This window comes from Microplitis mediator, chromosome 3, assembly GCF_029852145.1.
Source record: "Microplitis mediator isolate UGA2020A chromosome 3, iyMicMedi2.1, whole genome shotgun sequence".
Classification (NCBI taxonomy): Eukaryota; Metazoa; Arthropoda; class Insecta; order Hymenoptera; family Braconidae; genus Microplitis; species Microplitis mediator.
In genome coordinates this window covers 23,552,792-23,576,958 of record NC_079971.1, presented here as the reverse complement: position 1 = coordinate 23,576,958, position 24,167 = coordinate 23,552,792, and the positions used below count along the sequence as shown (strand labels likewise).

At 37.1% G+C, this 24,167-nt stretch overlaps 2 protein-coding genes across 4 annotated transcripts in view; both read left to right on the top strand.

Annotated features, from left to right (window-relative positions):
• The window catches only part of LOC130665078 (cone-rod homeobox protein-like), a 31,993-nt gene extending 22,314 nt beyond the window's left edge, over window positions 1-9,679 (top strand). The window contains exons 2-5 of the mRNA XM_057465347.1: window positions 339-576; window positions 3,350-3,555; window positions 5,475-5,881; window positions 8,695-9,679. Of these exons, the coding sequence (XP_057321330.1) occupies window positions 492-576; window positions 3,350-3,555; window positions 5,475-5,881; window positions 8,695-9,187 (1,191 nt within the window). The 5' untranslated portion in view covers window positions 339-491 and the 3' untranslated portion in view covers window positions 9,188-9,679. The remainder of the gene's footprint in view (window positions 1-338; window positions 577-3,349; window positions 3,556-5,474; window positions 5,882-8,694) is intronic.
• Window positions 9,680-19,192: 9,513 nt separating this feature from the next.
• LOC130665074 (uncharacterized) lies at window positions 19,193-21,632 on the top strand. Of its 3 annotated transcripts, none has more exons than XR_008989503.1 (3): window positions 19,193-20,751; window positions 20,852-21,044; window positions 21,409-21,632. XR_008989503.1 is itself a non-coding variant. In XM_057465343.1 (2 exons), the coding sequence occupies exons 1-2, from the start codon at window positions 19,294-19,296 to the stop codon at window positions 21,410-21,412; spliced, it is 1,755 nt and encodes a 584-aa protein (XP_057321326.1). In that variant the 5' UTR covers window positions 19,193-19,293; the 3' UTR covers window positions 21,413-21,632. The 3 variants fall into 3 exon arrangements, 1 of the variants encoding a protein (XP_057321326.1); XR_008989504.1 differs by having other exon boundaries at window positions 20,834-21,044; XM_057465343.1 differs by having other exon boundaries at window positions 19,193-21,044.
• Window positions 21,633-24,167: the final 2,535 nt, after the last annotated feature.

Below are 24,167 nucleotides of genomic sequence, written 5' to 3'. Positions count from 1 at the left end.
AATATATAGATATATGATAGGGCAGGTGAGGTAGGCACAGAAGAGCATTAGCCATTTTGCTAATGTCTTTTAAGTCGACCAAAAGTAATAAACTCATTACTAATTTAAAGTTTGCTGTGCCTTTATTCAATTTAACTCCATTATTTATGCATGAATTTACAATCCCCAAAGATAATCTTGGTACGGGTCCCCGTAACATTCCCCCCCGTAACTCACTTTGACAGTTTCTGAATGTGAAATGTCGATCAAAGTAGCAATAGGTTTATATATTCATATATACTTATATAAATATGTATTAGTGTATATATATTCTGATGAATATTAATTGTGTATTGCAGATTGGCTCAGTCCACAGCCATCAGTCGACGAATCATCAGTCAGGTACTCAGGTACGATCGACATCGCCGCAGTCACAAAATCCAGTGGCAGGTACCGGAGCAACGACGGGGGGCCCAAGTGCTACCCCGAGTGTCGCAGCAAGGGCGGGGGGCATGTTCTGCTATCATTGCCCCCCGGGTTTGCCGGCACCGAGACTTCCGCCCACCTTGGAGTACTCATTTGCGCCCACTCATCCCTGTAAGTTACTCATTATTCTCATTGTCAGAGCAAACTTGTGCTCTTTCGGTAGTAATCTGATAAAGATGGACGGGGGGTAAGGGGGGGGGGGGGGTTAGTAGTTATGTTTGAAATAAGTATGATAATCTCCCTATGGGTAATTTATCAATTTATAAATGAATTTAAGTTTTATATTGTGAATTATGACCGGTTCGTTTTACAGTTTTGAATTTTTTGTGGCTCACCCCTTCGATAGGGTGAAAAAATTTTTCATTTGAGTATTTCTATAATGGAAAATTCAAGGTATTTTTAAAAGCGAAACTTAAAACCAGTGAAGATCGATGTGGGGGGCCCCTAGTCTATGTCACAAACGTTATTACTTGTTGAATTATTGATCATAGTAGCAGGAAATAGTACTTATGATGATGAATTATACGATTATAATATATACCTATCGCAAAATACCGGTTACGCAATTTAAAGTACTTAAATGATGACACTGACGCACACAGACGCTCTCTACATCCTAAAAGACAGACAGCAATGGCAAGTCGAAATAAAAATATCCAAGGGAAATAAAGTTACAGGATATTGAGTTTTATCGGGATAGTTGTTTCAGTGTAACACATCGATAGTTGCATTACCCGAGAGTTACAAGACTGAGTTACGCAAAGTGGAAACTCAGGCCATCAAGGACTCGGACGAGACCTTTCGGGCTAAATTCGCTTTTCCACCCCAGCTGAAATCGAACATCCGGGTCAAAAGTTTTCGGACTGTTCACAACCTCGGTTACGCTTCCAAATAATGAAAACTTTGACTATATTTTATTTTAACCTTTCATTCGATTTATAGCAAACTTGTAATTCTATCATTAGATTCTTGTTACCGTTGGGTCCAATACTCGGTGATAATATAATAGAGTAAGGCTTATTGAGCAATATATGAAACGAGGAGGAAGAAAGGAAAAATCCCTTAGGGACATCTAGACGCACCCTTTCGCATTATTCTACCAGCGGCACTACCACTATCACTATTACTAGCGTCGGGAACATCATCAACATCAAACCCCTGTCCGTACATTAACGTCTCCCCCCTACACACACAACTCATGTTGGGATAAACAGATTAGGTAACTACGTGATAAGTCGGTAAGTGGGTTCATTCGGGCCACACACCGATCCAAGCACTGGACCCTACACAGACAGGCTGGATCGTACATGCGAGTCTTTTCCCCTACAACAGTGGCAGGATGAACTAGCTGAGTACCACACGATGTTCTCTAACATCTCACTACCTCGTTAGTGTCATTAGTGACGGTCGAGGTGTCATTAGATTTGGCTCCTGCTACGTGTAGTTTTTCCACCGACGACTCAACCCCGGTAGGACCAATCCTACCTCCCTGGTCTGCTGCTGTAACTACTGCTGCTAAACTCGAGTAAAAGTGCTCCGGTACTTGACTGAAAAAAGTGACTCGACCTCCGTCATCGCGACGTCGGAAATCAAGTTTTACTTTGTTGGCATTAATTGGAGGATGTCCTGGATCCTGATGAAGTAGATTGTCTACGTGGGTACTTCATCATCGAGACAGGACTATGAGGGTCGCAAATCCATCTGCTATCAAATCAAGCACGTCGCCTTTTTTCAGTAGACTTTCAAGGATTACGCGAGTAATGAATACATCCAGCCTTTATTCCGCAAGGTTCGATGAAATATCCAAGATGGAAAATTTATTTTTATTTACCTGCGGTAGATCGAGTAACAAAATCTAGAGCTATCTGGGGTTGAGAAATCAAATGAAGAATATCGGCTCGTGGCTTTCGAGCTCGCAAACTCCTCGGTTCCCTACCACTGCTTTATAAATTGGATCAACTTCTCATTCCCGTTTTCTCTCCATCTCATATCTATATATATAGATTTTATATCTATAGACCGAAGATAGTGAGGACTTCGCCCTCTCTTTAGCTGCACGGATGAGTTGTACGAGTTGTCTAGCTCCTGGCTTTACTTTTCCAACTCTAATCTAAGATCTTGAGTGGATTTTAGTTCCGACGACCAGGATAAATTTATTTACGACTATCACTCTCTTTTTCATTCCTTCTTTTTGGAGTGTTTGTTTTTCAGTACTTGTTATTTCAATCGATACTTTTTTTTGTCAGCTAAATATTTAATTTTCATTACAAATTTAATAACTGCTACAATTAAAAATGAAAAATTTATTATTTTTATTCTCAATGCAAAAATCAATTTTCGTTTAATTTTGTATGCTGATCCCGCGGATGGTAGGAGGGATTAATGCTGCGGTAATTAATTGTGCTGATTGCTTTGCATCATTGATAAAGTGATTATAAGCTTTATTACTAGTGGTGCTACGTTCCTTTCGACTAGATTTACTCTCTAAACCTCACTGTGCAACCAGAGAGCGTTTGGCTGCTTTGTACTGCTGGATTCAAAGGCTACCATCATTACTGTGCTCGTGATCAAATGCATGACACTGCACCCACACACGTATACGCCCACACTCATCTACTTTATAATGTGTAATCTCAAGCAATTAGAAATCCATTACCGAGTCACAAATGAAACAAATATCATACTATTAAATTTACCCCGTAATCACGAAATACAATAACGTATTTACAACATTGTAAATTGGATTTAAAAATAAATTATCGGTTTCCCGAGTGGATTTCTGGTTTCAGGGCAACCCAGAGACGACATAAAAATTTATTTAATCCCCAAATAATGTAAAACAAAAAAGTTTTCTTTGTTACATATTTTTAAAATCCATTTTCAGACACAAGTTACTCGGCCTATCATCCGGCATTGCATGGAGTCGGCGAGGATTCATTTGTCCGACGGAAACAACGGCGAAATCGCACGACTTTCACGCTTCAGCAGTTGGAAGAGTTGGAGTCAGCGTTTGCTCAGACCCATTACCCAGACGTCTTTACACGTGAGGACCTGGCGATGAAAATAAACCTCACGGAGGCTCGTGTCCAGGTTTGTTTTAATTTTTAATAGCCTTTGGGCAGCATAATCTAGCATATATGGGATGAATAATCGGTAGATGAGTGAGAAAACTAACGCGTACCGTGACATAGGTAACCTCTGCAACCTACTTGGGCTCTCGAGGGTAAACCTGACACCCTAAAACTGACGTAATCTTTTGACGAGGTGAGCTGCCGGTAATCCTGTTGGATTACTTCTCCATGTGCCCCTCCCCCTTCCCCCACAACCGTACGTTATTTTTCTTTTTCATCAACGTATTAAGGAAAACCGTCAGTCGAAATTCGGGTCCGTGGAAAATGAAAACAAAAGAAAAACAATTTGCGGTTGGTAATAAAAGACATTTAAATTATTGCAGCTTTACTGGATTAGCATAACGCAGGTGCTTTTTCGTAAGAGATTTATGCGGTAGAGATTCGGAAAGCGTTGAAGAATATACACATAATGCCGGTGCTTTGGTGGTGGTAAAAAGAGGAAGAAACAAGAAGCGAGAGTAAAGATTAAAAAAAATAAAAATGGGGCTTGAGTATGACGCAATTACCGCGCAGACTCATTGTTTCATTAGTAAGGAACAAAGAGAATCTGAAATAATGAACAAATAGGCGCATTTATGCAGTACTTTTTACACTCTATCTCAGTCTCAACGTGTGCTTTATACAGTTGTGATATATATAAATATATATACTAGCGCACACACACGTCTCGGTCATTCTCTGTCTTGTACACGCCAATTAGGGGCTCCTGGGAGGCCCGACAACACACGAAGCACGTACACGCGTCATGTATAACGTCATCTACCCACACCTGACACTTAACTTTTTCTCTCGGCCATTAACAATAATAAATTCATTTCTAAAGAATTAAAAATAAAATAATGTCCCTAATAAAATTTACAGCGATAATTATGTTTTTTCATCCCAAATTTCTTGAAGTAGCAGTTTTAAGGCTGTACGTAGAACTGACATACACCAAAAGGGATTAAATTTATATTGAAAAAAATAGGACCGGGAAAAAGGAGCATTGAAGGATGCAAGAGAGAGGCTCTGAGAGTATTCTCACGGGAAACATGGCTTTGTTCCTGGCTATTACTCTCTCCCCGCCAGCCCTTAGGATATTATTATATCTCCTGTCTGCTACCCAACTCCCTCTGGCACCCCACTAGTCGTACCACCAGCAGCAAGCACCCCAACATCCTCTTTTACTCTTTCGCTCCCTTGTCTACTCGATCTCGGAGAATTCTCCACCCACCCGAGTACCAGCCGGAGCAAGCGAACGTCTGCCTTCTCGTGTATTTATTTTATTAAACCATTTTCCACGAGCAACCCCTCCCTTAGGTACGATAGAAAAGTTTAAAAGCCACCTCGACATCCTGCTCATTGTGCCGTTAAATCCTTCCGACTACGTGTGCATTCTTCACCACAATTCCCTTTTTTTTTATTTCGCCACACAAAATAACATCTATTTAGTCTGGTATATCCTCGTTATATTAGCACGCTAGTGTAATTATGAAAAAGGTGTTTTGAGAGGTTAATTTATTTTGTCGGCTGATGAAATCTTCTGTCGAGTTTGCCAGCTACAACCAGATCTAGGTGGTATTCTGTAGATTTTTTTACCAGCTGGCATTATGTCAAGTTAGACTCGTTAGTACGACTGCAGACTCTTTTTACAACAACACTCGGGTCCCAGTGGTCTTCGGTGCTGGTTTATGGCTCGTTGAACATGCACCAGAATACCATCAGAGCAAACCTACTCTGCCTTCTTTTACCGTCAGCAAAAATAACCTCTTATCACTTTATACTCGTCCGTAATTATCACCATTACAAACTTGGCCGTACAAATGAGTTAACAACAAAGTCCTCCCTAGACCCTACACTAGAGCTGTTCAATTTCATTAATGATGTTTGTGATTACAGGTTTGGTTCCAAAACCGGCGAGCCAAGTGGCGTAAGAGCGAAAGGCTGAAGGAGGAACAGAGAAAGCGAGAAGGAGGGGTACCTACTAGTGGTACTCCTGGTACTGGTATCAGTGGGGGAGGTGCGACACCCGAAGCAGGAATGCCGCCATCTTCTTCAAGTGGCCCAAGTCCGACGAGTCATCATGGCGACCCAATGGAGACCAATGATGTCGAGGAAACCGGACAAGAGTGCGGCGGGACTGGTTCTCGCAGTCCCAGCACGACATCTGCGTCCGTTAGTCCAAGACCCCAGCAGTCACAGAGTCAGCCGTCATTGGGCGGTGTTGCGACGCCACCGCCGACGCCAATAAGGGCGCCACTGTCGACTAGTTCTGTTACTGGTTCGCTAGGGCCACCCTCGGAAAGGTAAATGATCGTTTACTCCTTTTTTTATTATGGGTTTTAAATGTTTTATCTTGAATAAATGAATGGGCATAATAAACAGTAGTATCGTAAATCGGCGGGTAGCGTTGAATTTTCGTGTCGCGACGTTGAATTTTCGTGGCACACACAGTCTCGTAAAAATGGCTCTCGCAGTTGGTGGTCTCAGACCCCCAACAGTGAGGTGAGCTTTTAGCTCTTCGTATTTACGCCTTTAGGAAATATCACTGAGATTATAAACTACCCTCCTAGCAATATGTGTCCAAGCCAGTGAAACCGGAACTTAGATACGCGCCATTAAACTTACCGACCTTATCTTCTGTTCTTTTTTTCTGTACGTATTTCCGTTATGCTCCCTCGCTTTCCTCTGGTACTTTTTGTTTACTAAGACCCGGTATTATAGTTCACCCTAAACTATTCTCATCCTTAATAGTCAGCTTTAATTCTCGTCAATGTAATTAATTCTGATAATTATTTCACTACTTTGAATGTTCATCGACCTAAGCTTGAAAGTGGACTTCAAAAATTTGAATGGCACATCAGCAGTCGATTCTTCACAAAATCCTGTATTTTCGATGTAAAACGAACTATCGTATTTATTTATATATCTAAGGACGTTGAGCTTCGGAAGATATTGGAAATAAGTAAAAAAAAAAAAGATAAAAAATAAAATAGAAAAATACGATAACGTCGAGACGTAGTTGGTCTTCGTATCTGTAATTTATTAAAAACAGTTCGCCGTAAATATATCCTCATCATTTATTCAAACTAGCTCTGCTCTACTCCAGAAGCTTCTTGGTACCCGAGAGGGTAAGCTCTGAATTTCTCGAGCACGAACCCGCTCCTATCGTTTCCTTTTCCCCGCTCTATCAAGACGTTACTTCGCATACATACACAGTAACCATTTCTTACCCCGTTCGGTATCTTCTTTTCCCCAGCATTTTCTTCCCTTTTTCTGCCGTACTAAAGAGCGCCACTTTTCACTCCCACGTATATTCTTGAAAGAATCCTCTTCCGTTGGAAAGTTAACGTCTATACAGGATTATAAGTTTGTTACGATGCATAACCAATTCAAAAACTATCCAATTTTCTTCCAATCCAACAATGGGCGCCTGGTTAAGTCGAAGGCTGAGTTCGATTTTAGGTTATGGTTATTTTATTTTATTTTTCTTACAAAGACCCAACAGCTTGCGCCAGGAACAGGGTCACTTAATATTATAGAGTATCAACTATGTACTAGTGTATTATTTAAATCTACGCGGAAAAAAAAAACAACTTTTGCTGCAACAAGACATGGCCCTGTAGCAGCTACAAGACTTAGTTCTGTTACAGTTACAGGACTTGCCCTGTAGCTGCATCAGGAAAGTCCTGTAGTATTTACAAGATCAGTCCTTTTGCAGCTACAGGGATAGACCTATGGCTACAACAGGATTATTCCTGTGCCTGCAACAGGAATGATCTTGTAGTTGTTACAAGACGGGACCTTTAGGTGCTACAGAACCTTCTTGTCACAGCAAGAGTTTAAACAGCAGTATAACAGTAGACTTATAAAGTAGATTTTGACTTCAAGTTCACATTCAGGTTTAAATTTGCATCGATACATTACATTACATTAACTCAGTGATACTATCAAAACCTTAGGTTTTTACAATACTTTGTTTCGAGTTTGTTATTCTCTCAGAGATGTTAGAACAGACGTTAAGGCATTGGTCGATAGGAGTTGATTGAATCCGAATAAGTCTGATTCTTTCACTGCTGCTGACTGAGTGATTACATACTAAAGTTAACCTGTACAGTCGAGCAGACTGGTCAAGTGTACATAAAACAGGTGTATAAAAAGGTTGGTGTATCCTAGAGTTTTTGGGAGGTACATACATTGGTAATAGTTCAAGGAATTTCAGACATTTAATGGAACCTTTTAAGAGATTTATAACAAATACTAGAGCCGCACATGTTCTCCTTTCTTATAAAGTCAACATACCAGCATCTCTACACAACTCATAGTTATTAGTACCATAAACAGAGTATTCGCCCTTCATTTTGAAGGATAGATATTTAAGAAATTTGCGTTGAACTTTCTTAGTCCTAAGAATAAGTTTTTTGTAGACTGGGACGCATAACGATGCATACAAGAGTTCGATCACGTTTATGGTAGTAACATTCTTTGTGTTGCTAATGACGAAACCGAGATCACATTATTTAGTTTTAGTTATTTTTTATTAACAAACTTCAACGAATTTTTGAAACAGTCGCATAACTTTGAAAGCCTCAAGTGAATTTGAGGCATTCCTCTGATTTCCAGAAGATAACTTGGGAACTATAAGTTTATACAAACTACACATGAGAATATATATTATATTTGTGTATCAATTTCCCTCGTAGGTGTTAGATTTATAAAGTTTCTGGGTAATATAACCAACTAATTCCCCAAACGTATACACTACACGGGATTCTGCGCAACTAATTGCCGTTAATTATCGCGCTTACTCTAACTAACGTTCTCCATCTAATCATTAGTTCCATCTCACTCGAGAGAAATACCACTTGAAATTCAAAATACTTATCTCTGAGCCTCTGATCGAATATTGCCTGTATATTCCTGATTAATATTTAATACAGATCAGCGCTATATCAAAGTCATCAATAAAGTGCCAGCTTGAATGGCTAAATAATTAACTTACCTAAAGACTCAGTTCTTCGACTATGCTAATTCATAATTAGTAACTTTGAAAATCACTTTGTAAGCTATTTACACGTTAACGTGATTGGACGATTATAAAAAGTTTGTCTGCTTTCAGCTCAACAGCAGGATTCAGGCCATTGGAACCTCCAACATCGTTGTTCTTCTCACCCCACTTGGCAGCCCAGTTTTCACCACCGCTGTTTGGCAGTAGTAAGATAATTGGCTCCACGGCATCGACGTCACTGACATCAGCAACGCCGTCATTGTGGACCACCAGTGATCATCGTCCAAGCAGCCTGCAGGAGATGCTGTCATGGACAACACCAGCGGGCTGGCCAGGATCACTGTGTGGCTGCTGCAAGCCTGGAAGCGGTGATCTTCATCGGAGCAGCAGTCTAGCTGAATTACGTCGTAAAGCACAGGAACACAGTACAGCAACAGCATTACTTGGTGGGTTGGCTGGATTTCCTGGTGGTTTACCTTTACCTCTTCATTTGCCTCTACTTCCGCCGTTACTTGGACTGTCACGACGACCTGACCATCATCATCATCATCATTTATCAAGTGTAGTCCATCAAATCCAGCCGACGACCAAAGAAGATCCATAAGCATGGACTTGAATGGAAGACGTTTTTGAGGCAGGAGCAATCAAACCACGAGTATTTGTTAATAATCAAGCTGAAGTATAAAAAGGTTATGGAGAATCAGGACCAATATGTGTTGTGCCTGATGATTGATTTACTAGGACTATAGTGTTATTTAGAAAGTGAGATTGAATGGTAACGTTACAAAAAACGTCTTGTGACGTTCTAATACTATTAATAATAATATAGAAAAATATGTAGAAAGTTATGAATGTTTTTTTCAATGAAATAAAAGAATGAAAGCTATTTAGGGTGAACCGATTTTAGGTATTAGACATTAAAAAATCCAACAAAAATAAAAATAATGATAAATCTTGTATATGCATTAATGGAAAACGATGTAACAAAAAAATAAACAAATAAAATTATATGATTATATATAAATAAAAAAAAATTTAACGATTTAAATTTAGATATTGTAAACTGACATTATAGAAGTCGGAATAAAAACTTGTTCTCGTGATAAATAATATTCATTTTCATTGACTGACCATTGATACCTCGTTAATTGAGAGCTTTCTCTTGCAGCTTTATAGGTTTAAAAGTGTATATATAAATATAAAGGATCAGATACCATGATTTAGTTCACTAAATCTATCAGACAGTGGTCTAATTCTCTAGTTCCAGAACCATGATCGTCGCGTGCCGCTGAAATGTAAGGAGTAAATCTCAAGGTAGACTCGTTACTCGCTTTCTCAGATCGTGAAAACGAATTCAAGATTGAAGAGGAAAAATGAACAGAGTGTAAGAGTAACAGGGAGGGAGATAAAAAAAGGCAAGTAAACCTCGGAAACCGGAAGATGGTTGAATGTAAGAGGTAGATATAGTTGTTGGCAATCAATGTTCTGCCGAAGAAAAAAGCAAGCTTTTCTCCTCACACTTTTTGTACAGTCTGTCCTTATCTGGCAAGTGTGAAGGCTCTTACGCGGCTAAATAAGGCTGTTGGGGGTTGGTCGTAGTCTCAGCCAATCAGAGCCAAGACGCCATTGATCGGCACGTGGCCGCAGTCGCAGGAGAGGGAATTCAACTACCCCTAACTACATCCAAGTAATTCCAAGTATCTCCAAGCAGCAACCCCTTAACGATTCTCCCCGCTCGCGAGGAACAAGTCTTGGAAGGGGATCCAACTATGCACACTCCGTTACACTTACTGGTAAACCGTATTAATCAACGACATCATGGTTTATCCCCCAACCAAACCCATCAACCCCTTAGCCCCTGATCCCCTTGGCCCCTCAGTCAGATCTCTCTTTCACTCTCTGCCTCTCAATCCTCGCAAGGCACCAGCTTTCTCCTCTCCCTACCAATCTCTTTACTCCTTTTCGCCCAACATCCCGACTTATTCGCTCTCCAAGCTTGCGGACTGTACTCTTTATAGATCATCTAGGTCCTCTGAGAAACTGGTACACCAGCGATAGCAGTGGCCGTAGCATAGACCCACTAAAACACCCATTTAGGAGTGATGAGGGACTACGAGACGCCAAAACACTTTACTGCAGACGATCTAATGACGTATCTCGATACTCGCGTGTAACCCCTTCTTTTCCTACGAAGCAGCATCACCTTTCTCTGAGATGGTCTAGTCTTACCCCATTCTCAAGTTGGGTAAATTTGTTAGCCATTTAAAAGCCTCTGTAATTAACGAAGCTCCGTTAGGAATAGAGGCTGATTAATTGAAATTATATGCAGCCGAGGGATGAAATTACAAGATTCACTGAAGTTAATTATCTTTTGCTAGACAGTGATTAATACCACGTCATTTTCCTTTCAACCTTTTCCTTCTTGCTCTTCTATTTCGGTTTTACTTAATTCGGTCTTTAATATCGCGGGCATGTCTTGCTACCACATTCTCATACATTTTACCCTCATGCATCCGTATCAGCATCGCCCACCCTTCCTAACTTGTGGAGCTGACTCTGGCTCTCCCTGTCTGTCTCTCTCACTCTCTCCCTTGCCGATGATAAAAGGTTTTACGAAATTCATTGTCGGCAATTTGCATGTCAAAGCTGATATATATATTGCAGTATAGGGAGAGAGAAAGAGCCAGGATACGGTATCAAGAGAATGCGGTAACGCATTTCCTTATACTTCTTTACGGGATGTTCTCTTGTCTGACACGAGTACACTCCCAAGTATTTATGTATAAAATGGCGCGGGCTTTTTTTAAACCATACGCGATTACTTTTCATCATTTAATTAAAATTCAAAAAATACTTTATAGTATGAAAAGGAAAATATAAATTTATTTTTACATGTTATTTGCATGCCTTTGTGTTACGTCATAGATAATTGTTTTCTCTGTTATTTTATTCTGTAAAGGTATCATGGGGTTGTAAGTTATGGGCTTAGATGTAAGTCAAAGTTGATTTCTCGAGAGTGAATTGAGGGATTCTGAGATGAAAAGAGAGAGGTAAATTTATCATGGCTGTCGGAAATAAGGGGATCAAAAACCGCAATGATTTTCAATTTTAAAATCCACTTTCTGGCTTTATATACATTTTTTTTATATCATTCCCTCTGGTATATTTATTTTATTTCTTAAAACATTTTATGGGACCTCTCATTTTTAACCGTCACCAGACCGAGTTGGAAACTCAGAGCCAGGGGGGGGGGGAATGTTCCAATTTCGTTAAACAAATTTTACGCAGTATATTTTTTTATACAAGCGCTTAAACTTTTCCGGCCAAAGGTGAAAAATTATGGAGTATGAAAATAAAAATTTAATGTAATCTAGAATTTTTTTAACGAAATAAAAAATAAAACTTAACCGATGGTGAAAGACAAATAAAATTACACTCAATATTTTTCGAGCATATATTTACAATTTAAATTATAACCTTTCTATAGAATATATAAAAAATTTTGGCCTTCAAAGCTGTACGCTAACAAAATTAGAAGAAAAAAAATCAACTTCAATATTCGAACCGCAGGATCTTCAAATAACGAGTTTGTGAAATGAAAATAAAACTTCAAAAGATAACTTCTACAAAACAAACATCATATTAATTTAAATTAACCGGAAAATATTTATTTTAAATTTCCACTTTCTTCATTTATCCTTCTGTCCACTTTATTTCTGGGAAAAAATAAAGTTATTACCAATTAGCGGCATCAGCTGAATCTGATATACATATATATTTCAATAGTATGATAGTGGAGATTTGCGAATAGTTCGAACTTAAGAATTATTCGTGTCGAATCGAATCAAACTTTGAATCAAATACTTTTAAATTTTGAATGATTCGTAAGTCCTCGAATTATTCAAATTTTTGTCAGAGGTAAATAGAACTTAGACACGAATCTACAAAAAAGTTATTTTTTGTTACTTTAAAAACTAAGCTCTCGATAAAATAAAAATTAAATAGTTCAAAACAGACAAATTTTTCACGATTCGAATCAAGTAGTTTGAAAGTTACGAAAAATTCTGAAACATTCGGATAGTTAAAAAATTAGCGAATCCCTAGCGGATCCGAATTGCGATACTTTGGCGCGAAATGCCGTATTTTACTGCAAATTTTCCCCATTTTACGTTAATTTGTGGTAAATTACGATAAACTACTGCAATTTGCGGTAATTTCCCGCAATATGTGGCATTCTTACCGTAAAACTGTAAAATACTTCACTTTACGGTAAAATACCGCAATATTACCGTAAATCCGAGGTAAAATACCACACTCTTACCGAAAATTACCGCAGGTTTGCCGCAAATTTACGGGGAATTTCCGCACCTTTACGGTAGAATACCGAAAGTTACTGCAAAATACCTCATATGCCGTAAAATACTGCTATTTGCGGTTAAATACCTCAATATTACCATAAATATCGCAGGGTTACCACAAATTGAAGATGAATTTCCATACCTTAATCATAAAATTTTGTAATTTATTGTAAAATACCGCAATTTGCGACATAATACCGCAGGAGTATTGCAAATTTACGGTTAATTACCGCACCTTAACCGTCAAGTACCGTCATTTACCACGAAATACCCCATTTGCCTTAAAATACCGCAATTTGCGGTGAAACACCTCAATATTACCATAAATATCGCAGGATTACCATAAATTGACGATTAATTTCCATACCTTTATCATAAAATATCGTAATTTATCGTAAAATACCGCAATTTGCGACATAATACCGCAGGAACATAGCAAATTTACGGTGAATTACCGCACCTTAACCGTCAAGTACCGTCATTTACCGCAAAATACCCCATTTGTCGTAAAATACCGCAATTTGCGGTAAAATACCTCAATATTACCATAAATATCGCAGGATTACCACAAATTTACGATGAATTTCCATACCTTAACCATAAAATATCGTAATTTACCGTAAAATACCGCAATTTGCGACATAATACCGCAGGAGTATTGCAAATTTGCGGTTAATCATCGCATCTTAACCGTAAAATACCGTCATTTACCGCTAAATACCCCATTTGCCGTAAAATACCGCAATTGGCGGTTAAATACCTCAATATTACCATAAATATCGCAGGATTACCATAAATTGACGATGAATTGCCATACCTTAATCATAAAATATCGTAATTTACCGTCAAATACCGCAATTTGCGACATAATACCGCAGAATTATTGCAACTTTACGGTGAATAACCGTACCTTAACCGTAAAATACCGTCATTTACCACAATTTGCAGTAAAATACTGTATTTTACCGCAATTTCACCAAATACCGTAAATTACCGTCATTACCGTAATTCGGATTTACTAGGGATAATTTGAGAAGTAGTAAATAATACGAAAAGATTCGAATTGAACAGACATATTAGATCCGAACTCGATTCTCACAGCCCTCTATAACACTCTAATAATAATAGAGTGATGAAGGTAAAAAAAAATACAAAATTGAATCATGTGTGGCAAGAATTGGCGGAAATATACCGAATGAAAGATCATCAGTATTAATTTAAATGAATTCATTGCTGCATATATAGGTATGGAATAAATGAACAAACCTTATTCACTTTTACAGCAGTATAATCGAGATTGGTATAGCGCGTTATTGCCAAGCTTCCCACCTGAACCCACTAGCGCTATCTGTCTCTATCTATCCTCTATTCCCTCTAGTATGGAATCTATATCTATAACATCATACACTTGAAACCCCTCTCCTCCCAATCACACCGTCAGCCGCTAAGTGCGATCCATTACGCCTAATGGAATGCGCCAATTATAACATTTGCTGAATAATTGGCGGCCGCTTGGTTGCGTTCCCGTCCTCTCGCTCTTACACTCTACCACTGAGATAAATATCACTACATATATGACTATGTATATAATGTGTCGCAGACACAGCCGATAACTGGAGCGAGAGCGAGACCGAAAGCGAGAACGAGAGGGATGAAAAAAAAGAATTAACCAAAGGGGTTAAATTGAAGGGTTTGTAGACATATGCGACGCAGTGTATGATCGCTCGATAACCTAGTGATATATCATAATACGCAACCCGAATATCGAGTAATTTACTTAATAACTACGCCCGATAAATGACACAAAGTTTTTATTTTTAGAATTATTTAAAAGCTATTAAATAAAAATGGCGGGAAAATTCATTTCGCACTTTAGAGATAATTTTTTAAAAGTATTTGAAATTGGAGTGGAAATTTTTAGATAAAAAATCTAACAAACGAATAAATTTATCGAAAAACAAATGAGTGTGGTTTCAGTGGGTAAATTCGTGGTGGATTTAACCAACCGTTTAAATCCTGTTAATTCTCCGTGGGGTTTTGAGCTCTCGACGCCTCTCTTTCTGCGGCTCAACGCGTAAATTTCAATTGACATTATTGGAATACAATATCTTTTTTGTTTGATTTCATCTAGAGAAGCTTTTTTTCTGACTCCAACCAGGGGGGAAATGTTACGTCACTAAGTATTCTGATAAACAAAAGGTCGACGCGGAATTCTAACTCTTTTTCAAATAGGGGAGGGTGGGGCAGAGCGACTTCCCTGAAATTTGGATCAAAAAAAATTTTTTTTTTTTCGTGTAATTACTATAAATCCGATATGTTCGCGCATTTTTACCCCTACGCATGACATTTGGGGCAAAATGAACAAGCCCAAAATTTTGAAAAAGTGATTTTTTCATATTTTTATCGTCAAATTAAAAAAAAATTATTATAATTCCACATTTCTAGCCCTACGCATAACACCTGGGGCAAAATGGACCAGCCGAAACTTCCGAAAAATTATTTTTTCATATTTTTCGGCCGTTTTTCTATGTAAGAGGCAAATTTGGTCACTAAAAATTTATAAAAATAAAATTTTTTTTTTAGTTGATAAATTTTTGAAATATAGTAAAACTATAGAATTGTTTTTTTTTTATTAAATAACAATTAGTAATTAAGGTAATCGATAGTAAACGATTTATTACACCTTAAAAAATTTTTTTCGAGTAATATAAAACCAAAAATAGTTGTCAAGAGAAAGAAATACATTCTTAATGATAAAAACAATTTTAAAAAAAAAAAAAACGAAAAAAAAAATTTCTTGTCATTTTTTGGAGGGGGGCCGCTCTGCCCCACAAAAAAAATTTTTTTTTTCAGAATTTTGGCAAAATGTCCATAAATTTGTTCGAAATAGGACAAAAGCAAAGTGATCTTATGGTTGAAAGCCACAGAAAGTAATAATTGGCTTAGGGGGGCCGCTCTGCCCCACCCTCCCCTACAATATGATTGTTTCTTTTGCTGATTTGAAATAATTTTTAAAAAAATCACATGGGTTTTTTTTTTCGGAAGTATGATAATCAAATTTAGCTAAACCTCAGGTGTATCTTGACGCCTGTAAATTAATAATGTGATTAGTCCTGTACAAGGGAACGAACAGCAAATATAAACACATTCATATATATTTATATATTTATAATGCGTGGCAATATGACAATATTCGCATTCTCACTCGTATCATGTATTAGGGGTGCGCGTGTGGTGTCACACGCCACGTGTCTTCTGTATCCATACAATACTATGCGTATATATGTATATATGTATATATATGTATATATATAGTCCCCTTTTCTTCACGGCTATATTGTTTTGTCGGCACGCGGCGTTGACAATGTCGACTGTGAATAAACTCCCTTAGGATCAACTGCACGAAACAATGGACTAATTGTCCTTGCGATTAATCCATTACAATTAAATTAATATTGTATACAAATATACTAAAATTATTAAATAATTCATCACGAAAATTGTCAATACAGCCAACTACCCGTCATAAGACTGGTCTAGGGGACGTAGGGGAAATTTTTCTTGGAATTTTAGACCCCCACTACCGAGCGATTAGTTTTGTTCTCGACTACCCGTTATAAGCCTATTTTATTTTATGCGATTTTAAAGGTCATGTTTACGATTTGTTACATCCGCCAGTCCCGATTTTTCTGGTGCTTATGGCGCTAAAATAAATACTTATCTTTTTACACTAATAATAATTATAATGCAAAAAATTATAATGATAACGGTATTAATTACAGTAATAATAATAATAATTTTATTGATGAACATAATGATCAATAAAACTTTTAAATTGTAACAGAAGCTTTAAATGCAATTAATGATTACAATTATGAACAATAAATTATATTTTACTTAATAATGATTCAATTACTCTCCGCGAAACATAAATAGTAAATTATCATCATTAATTTGGATATTTTTTCCTATTCTTAGTTTATAATTTTGTCAATTTTAACGGAGGCTTATAACGGGCCGTCTGGTCCGAAACTCAAAAAGTGGTTAAGTGGGAGAGCTGTTTGGGCCCAATAACCGCCGATTGGAGGAAAGAGGCCTATTACGGGCAGGCTTATGACGGGTAGCTGACTGTAATGTAGAAAATAATCCTTGAAATTCAAATTATAGTAATATTTTTTTTTTAAGGCTATTACTGTTTTGACTTGGAATTGTCGGCATGTCTGATTTATCTAGTCGAATCGAGACCGGAACGATTTTGATTCACCCTCAAGTCATTGAGCGATAATACATTATAATAGTCGCTTTGTTCGATGCTTGTCATAGAAATGTTATATACATACATATATATATAAAATAACACGTGACTTATGGATCATGAAAACTTGACTTCCAGGACTTGAAGATCATTGAATTCTCGTTCCTTCTTCCCTACTTCTTATCTCTTGCAGAGTTAACATGTCTGCAAAATAATAGGATGATAATGATCATCAATAATTACTTAGAAATCGACTTAACGAATAGCAAAGAAAGAATTATCATAACAATGGAGGATATAAGACTGTATGAGAGGTTATATTTGAGTATGGCGTAAGTTTTCTTGGGAACGGTACTCCAGTATCCACTTACCCCTTGGACCATCAAGCCTAGAGGACGCCCCAACGATTAGAGTAAGGCACAATGTACAAGTCGTACTTGGGAATACGGTATTTATCATTATGTTTCCTTTATTTCCTTTTCTGTCCTCCCTTATATTCTTATTTTATTTTATTTTATTTTTCCCTAAGTAGCTACTGCTATTAATTGCTTCAAAGTGGCCAGACAAAGCTATTAAGGAAGCATTTGGTAGTTGTGCAAAATAACGGAAATGTTTGTTAGATAAATTGTTTTGTTTGTTTGCTTCTATTCTGTTTAGATTGTCTTGTAATGTAAGATGTATTTATTAGTATACTTAAACATCCCCTGTTCCTGTGATGACAAATCAGCAGAACTAGGGAAATGGGATAAGAATTTTTCATGTTGCTCGTCATCGCTACGATGACATTTTGCTGATTTGTGGAAAATTCGATGAAAATTGGGCCATGAAAACATGTGACACAGACGACTACCCGTCATAAGCCTGCCCGTAATAGGCCTCTTTCCCCCAATCGGCAGTTACTGGGCCCAAACAGCTCCCCCACTTAACCACTTTTTGAGTTTCGGACCAGACGGCCCGTTATAAGCCCCCGTTAAAATTGACAAAATTATAAACTAAGAATAGGAAAAAATATCCAAATTAATGATGATAATTTACTATCTATGTTTTGCGGAGAATAATTGAATCATTATTAAGTAAAATATAATTTATTGTTCATAATTGTAATCATTAATTGCATTTGAAGCTTCTGTTACAATTTAAAAGTTTTATTGATCATTATGTTCATCAATAAAATTATTATTATTATTACTGTAATTAATACCGTTATCATTATAATTTTTTGCATTATAATTATTATTAGTGTAAAAAGATAAGTATTTATTTTAGCGCCATAAGCACCAGAAAAATCGGGACTGGCGGATGTAACAAAACGTAAACATAACCTTTAAAATCGCATAAAATAAAACAGGCTTATAACGGGTAGTCGAGAACAAAACTAATCGCCCGGTAGTGGGGGTCTGAAATTCCAAGAAAAAATTCCCCTTCGTCCCCTAGACCAGGCTTATGATCAGTCGACCGTAGTAAGATTTCTAAAAATCACTCAACACTTTCTTAAATACAATTCCGAAAAATGACTATCAAAATTTCCACTTATTTCCTCGTCGCCTCTATATAAGATTATTAATCATGATAACCAATTTCCGCCTCAATTGACGTGCATCAAATTATTAAGCTGAGGATATTGAAAATCGATAATTTATAGTTTAAGGGGTTAGGGGTAGTCAGAATTTTCAAAAAATCGATTTTTTTTTTTTTGCATTTTCTTAAAGTATAATATTTTAAAAATATTGTGTGAAAATTTGAAGTGAATCCGACAAATTCTTTTCGAGTTATTTAACAATGACCAAAGGACGCTCGGGTGCTACGTGGCATTCGAGAGCAGGTAGCTAGAAACAGCTGCAAGCAACCGACCTTTCGGGTTTCATTGTCATGAATATCTCCCCATTTTAATGTATTTATAATTATATATATATATATATATATATATATATATATATATATATATATATATATATATCCTTCTACATATATTCACAATTTGTAGGTAGTACAAGAACTGAAAAATAATTTTTGGTTGCCAGTATACCTGTAGTCGTTGCACTGATCAGTCGATAGTTTTGTGATAAATTATTTCTCAAGTGAATTAAATTATTAACCATGGGACGTGATTCTAGAAAGGTTTCAAGAGAACTTCGGAGTTCTGAAAAAATTAATAAGTCGCGTTCAGTCAAAAGAAAGAATGTTTTTAATCCGAAAACAGCCGAACGTGATGAAAGTATTCAGAGTACATCTTCTAAAAAATTAAAACAAAACACTGAAGATGATGTACCTGAAGACAGCAGTACTGAATTTCGAATAATAAATTTTATTCAGGTATTCACTGCAATTTCTGCTCTTATAAAATGTAAAAAATGTGATGGAAATGTAGTGTTTCAAACAGCAAGTACACGTGGGCTGGGATTCAAAATTGTAGTTGCATGTAATAACTGTGGAAATGAATATATTCCTTCCTGTTCTTTCGTTGGGCATTCTTATGAAATAAACAGACGTTTCATTTTTGTAATGAGAATACTAGGAATAGGATACGAAGGATTGTGCAAGTTTTGCGGCCTGATGGACATGCCGTCTTTTTTAGATAAATCTACGCATACAATTTTACTGAAACAGATTTTGAATTGTAGTAAAGCCGTCGCAGAAACCTTCATGACGAAAGCTGTGAATGAAGAAAAGCAAGCAATGCCAACAACTGAAAATGAAGATATAAATCATCTAACTGTATCGGGAGATGGAACCTGGCAAAAACGGGGATATACATCGTCATTTGGAGTTTCTTCTATAATTGGCTATTTTACTGGAAAGATTCTTGACATAAACATTAAAAGTGCATATTGTAAGCTATGTGAGTATTGGAAAAAAAAAACAAATACTGTTGAGTTCGAGGAATGGTATCAATCGCATGAAGATGTGTGTTCTGCTAATCATCAAGGGTCTTCTGGGAAAATGGAGGTGGATGCGATGGTCGAAATGTTTTCGTATTCTGAAACTAAATATGGAGTTAAGTATGCCAACTATATTGGTGATGGTGACTCCAAGACCTATTCAGGAATTATAAAATCAGATCCTTACGAAAATACAACTGTAAATAAAAAGGAATGTATAGGGCATGTCCAAAAGCGGATGGGGAGTCGATTACGTACGCTGAAGAGTAAACAAAAAGGTCTTGGTGGTCGAGGTAAGCTCACAGGAAAATTAATAGACAAACTAACTGTGTACTATGGTTTAGCAATACGCCGGCATTGTGATTCTATTGAAAATATGAAATCTGCTATAATGGCAACCTTTTATCACTACGGCTCGAGTGATGAAAAACCGAATCATGATATGTGTCCAAAAGGCGAAGAATCTTGGTGCTCTTACCAGCGCGCTGAAGCAAGAGGAGAGCTTGATACCTTTTCTCACGATTATTCTCCTTTACCTTCTGATGTTTTAAAAGCTATCAAGCCTATATACGAAGATCTTAGTAATGAAAATTTACTTTCAAGATGTGTAGGTGGATTCAATCAGAATAATAATGAAAGCTTTAACCAACTAGTATGGAAAATATGCCCAAAAACGGTAAATACTAGTTTTACCATCGTACAAATAGCTGCATACGTTGCTATGTGTATATTTAATGAGGGTATAAATTCATTATTAGTCTTGATGAATACACTAGGACTTAATTGTGGGCCTAATTCTCATCGGTATGCAGAAAGAATGGATGCTGCACGTATCAAAGTAGCAGATAAGCGCGCTAATGATAACACCCGAGAAGGTCGATTGCAACGTAGGCACCAGCAAATCGATATTTTGGAAGCTGCTATGTCGGCTGAAGAGCTATTATATGGTCCAGGAATAGATGACTCAGTGTAAGTTATTAAATAATTCTTATAATTCGACATAAATCCATAGCAAAACTTTAAATGCGTTTTTCACAAAACTATGTTTTCTGAACTGGTGATCACTGTAACTTAAAAACTGCTCGGTAGATTTCAATAAAATTTATTGTACTTTTGAAATACATTAAAAACTCGTGCCTGATCGAAGGATTTTTTTTTTTTTTCAAAATTTCGATTTTTTTTTAACAATAAACTGTCGGTTTTTTTCTCGAAAATTTGAAAAAAATTTCCTGAGGCCGCCATTTTGTTAATTTCGAAAAAAAAAAAAAAAGCTTCGATCAGGCACAAGATTATCTATTAATAAAACTAATTTTTCTTGTCCGATTGATTTTAGATGAATCTCCAAGGACTTATGATGATCACCGCAAAGGACTTCGGGAGGAACGGGCTCTACAAAAACAGCGATAACTTTTTGAATTATTAATTTTTTTTTTTGAAATTTTCGTGAAGTCAAATCGAAACGTGTTCTAATAAAGCTATGTTTTTATTTTTGTCAAATAAAGTAATTAACTACAAAAAAAAAATTATTGAAAATCATCATTTTTTCATACCCCTGAGTACCCCTAACCCCTTAAATAAAATTAACTAATTGAATGTTCAATCATTTGTCACTTTAATTATTAAAAACCTCTTAAAATAATTTCAAATTCGATATCTCTAGCAGAACTTTGACTCAATATTCAAATATTAATAATCACCGAAAAAGTGGATGATAATGATGATAATATACAATTTATAGTAACTAGAGATGGGCGAAGTGATGATATGCGGTAGCTCCATATGTCAAAATGGGCTTTCCACTCAGCTCAATCTCCAACTCGTCTTCCCCTCTATGCAGCCACCACTCGGCTATCATAATATAGATTAGCTCATATATGGGCTTCCTGGGCCCTTGTGTTGGCTCAGATCTGGCTCATAGCCTCGAGTGCTTCGGGATTCACTATTCATACACGCGACAATTAGATAGGCATTACTCAGTACATATGTACATTACTACATACATCTATATATATATTTATATATATATATTAGGGTAGAGAGAGGGATCAAGAGAGAAGAGACCTACTGGGGTATCCAGGATAGGGGAGAACTGGGTGCCAGCACGACTGCGTCGTCGAACAAACTGGGCTGAGGGGTATAAGAGGTTGACGCCGAAGGGGTGGCTTGAGTCAACCCCTAAGCCAGTGTAAACACGTTTTAATAGAGATTCGCTTGAGCGGATATAATAGTCTTGCGGATGTAGCGGCTCGCCCGTCTTTCCACTCAAACTCTATATATTATATACGTATACACTTTTAAGCGACGCTTTTTTACTCGCTTCATCATCTTTTTCTTATTCATACAGCTAAGGTGACATGACTAATAATCTACTATAACATTTAACATTTCTGATTGGATTTCTTGTTTATTTTATACTGAAAAGGGATCAATGCCACGTGGAAAAAAGATTTTAAGATGATTTTTTATTTTCCTTCTTGTTGGCTCACTGTTTTTTCATTAATTTTAAGCGCTTTTTTAAAAATTCTAAAGCATGTTAGAGTACCGAGCTATTGGTTACTGTAATTACATATTTAGTTTCGAAATGAAGAAAGAGAAGTTACAAATGAGCTCGTTGAAGATACGATAATTATGGTACTTGATGGGTTTTCATTAATTGCTATGTGGGAGATTCAAAAGCTTTGAGGTCGAAATCAACTAAGAAATGATGCAGAAATTAAAATTCCGAGGGCGTTTGTACAGAAAAGCGTCCAGTTATGAATTTTAGAAAATTATTGTGGCCGATGCAAAGGTTTTATTGGTATATATCACAAATTACTGTTTGCAGAAGATGGCTGGCTGTGAGTCGTGCAAAAGAAGGATTTTTATATCAATTCAAATGAACAAGGTTTGAAATGTTACAACTTCTGCCTGAATATGCAGTAGAAGTTTCATGATTAGTTGAAAATATCTGTCTCTGATGGAAAACTTCAAGCGAAATGTGATTAGAGACCATTTTTGAACAATTGCGGTGATGAAGCTAGAGGTCATTGAATGAAAAAAGCGATTTTTACGAAAATGGCGCCCAATTTTGACGGGTCGTAACAAAAATAAGTCACGCAGGCTTTAAAAATTGAGTACCTCGTCTATTAATTTCAAAAAAATCGAGTGGTTCTACGGTTCCATGTCATCTGATTCTAGTCAACTGATCCCGGATAATCGATCCCAATGACAACTGATCCCAATGATATCTGAACCAACATATCAAAGGTTCAATTACGATAATAGTGATTCGATTTAGCCTTTTTGCCATCAGAATCTATCAGATTGTCGTGGGATCAGTCATCAGGGATCGTTATCTCATTTGACGTGGCTCAAGATTACTGGGATCAATCGGCTACACACCGTCTCTAATTATAGAAAACCAGCTATTTAGAGAAGAGACTTCAAAAAATAGCGAGAGAATGATAACTTGATGCCCAATAATCTGCAATAAATTTTCGTCAGCGTGAGAACAAAATTAAAGAAACTTTAATGAATGATTAAATCCTTTCAACGTGAGCCTCAATTTTTCAAGTCTCTTGTGAAGCAGCATTGAATAAGCAGCGCAGAATAAGCTTGATGATAAATTATAAGGTACAATAGTGGTAATGATAGTCAGACCGAGACCAGCGACCAGAAACTAGAGAGCAGAGAGCAGAGACCAATCCAGGAATGGCCGGGATGTCGCGATAGCATTTCCAAGATGAGGATCCGAGGCAGAAGAGCGAAGGGGATGGCGTACTTTAGGTTGAATAATTAACGCTCTCATTAGAGCGACAAAAGCACCCTGATGGATAGCTTGGACCCCTCAACTGTCGTTCATTTATTCGCTCGGTGCACCAGCGTCCACATTTAAACCCTCGTTAAGATATGGTCCGGACTAGATTCGAGATCGCCAGCTTGGACTAAACTTCAGCCCGGGCTCCAATGGACCAGCAGCAACATCTCGTGTGTAAACAATAATCTCAGCTATTTGACTTTCGATTCAATCCAGAGCGATGGCAATAAAGGATAAAGTGAAGGAAACAAAAATGAAATAAAAAGAAATGGAATAAAAAAAGCGAGCAGAGTTTT

Excerpts from the sequence above, each read along its gene's own strand:
- LOC130665074 (XM_057465343.1), top strand. The coding sequence starts at position 19,294 with ATGGGACGTGATTCTAGAAAGGTTTCAAGAGAACTTCGGAGTTCTGAA.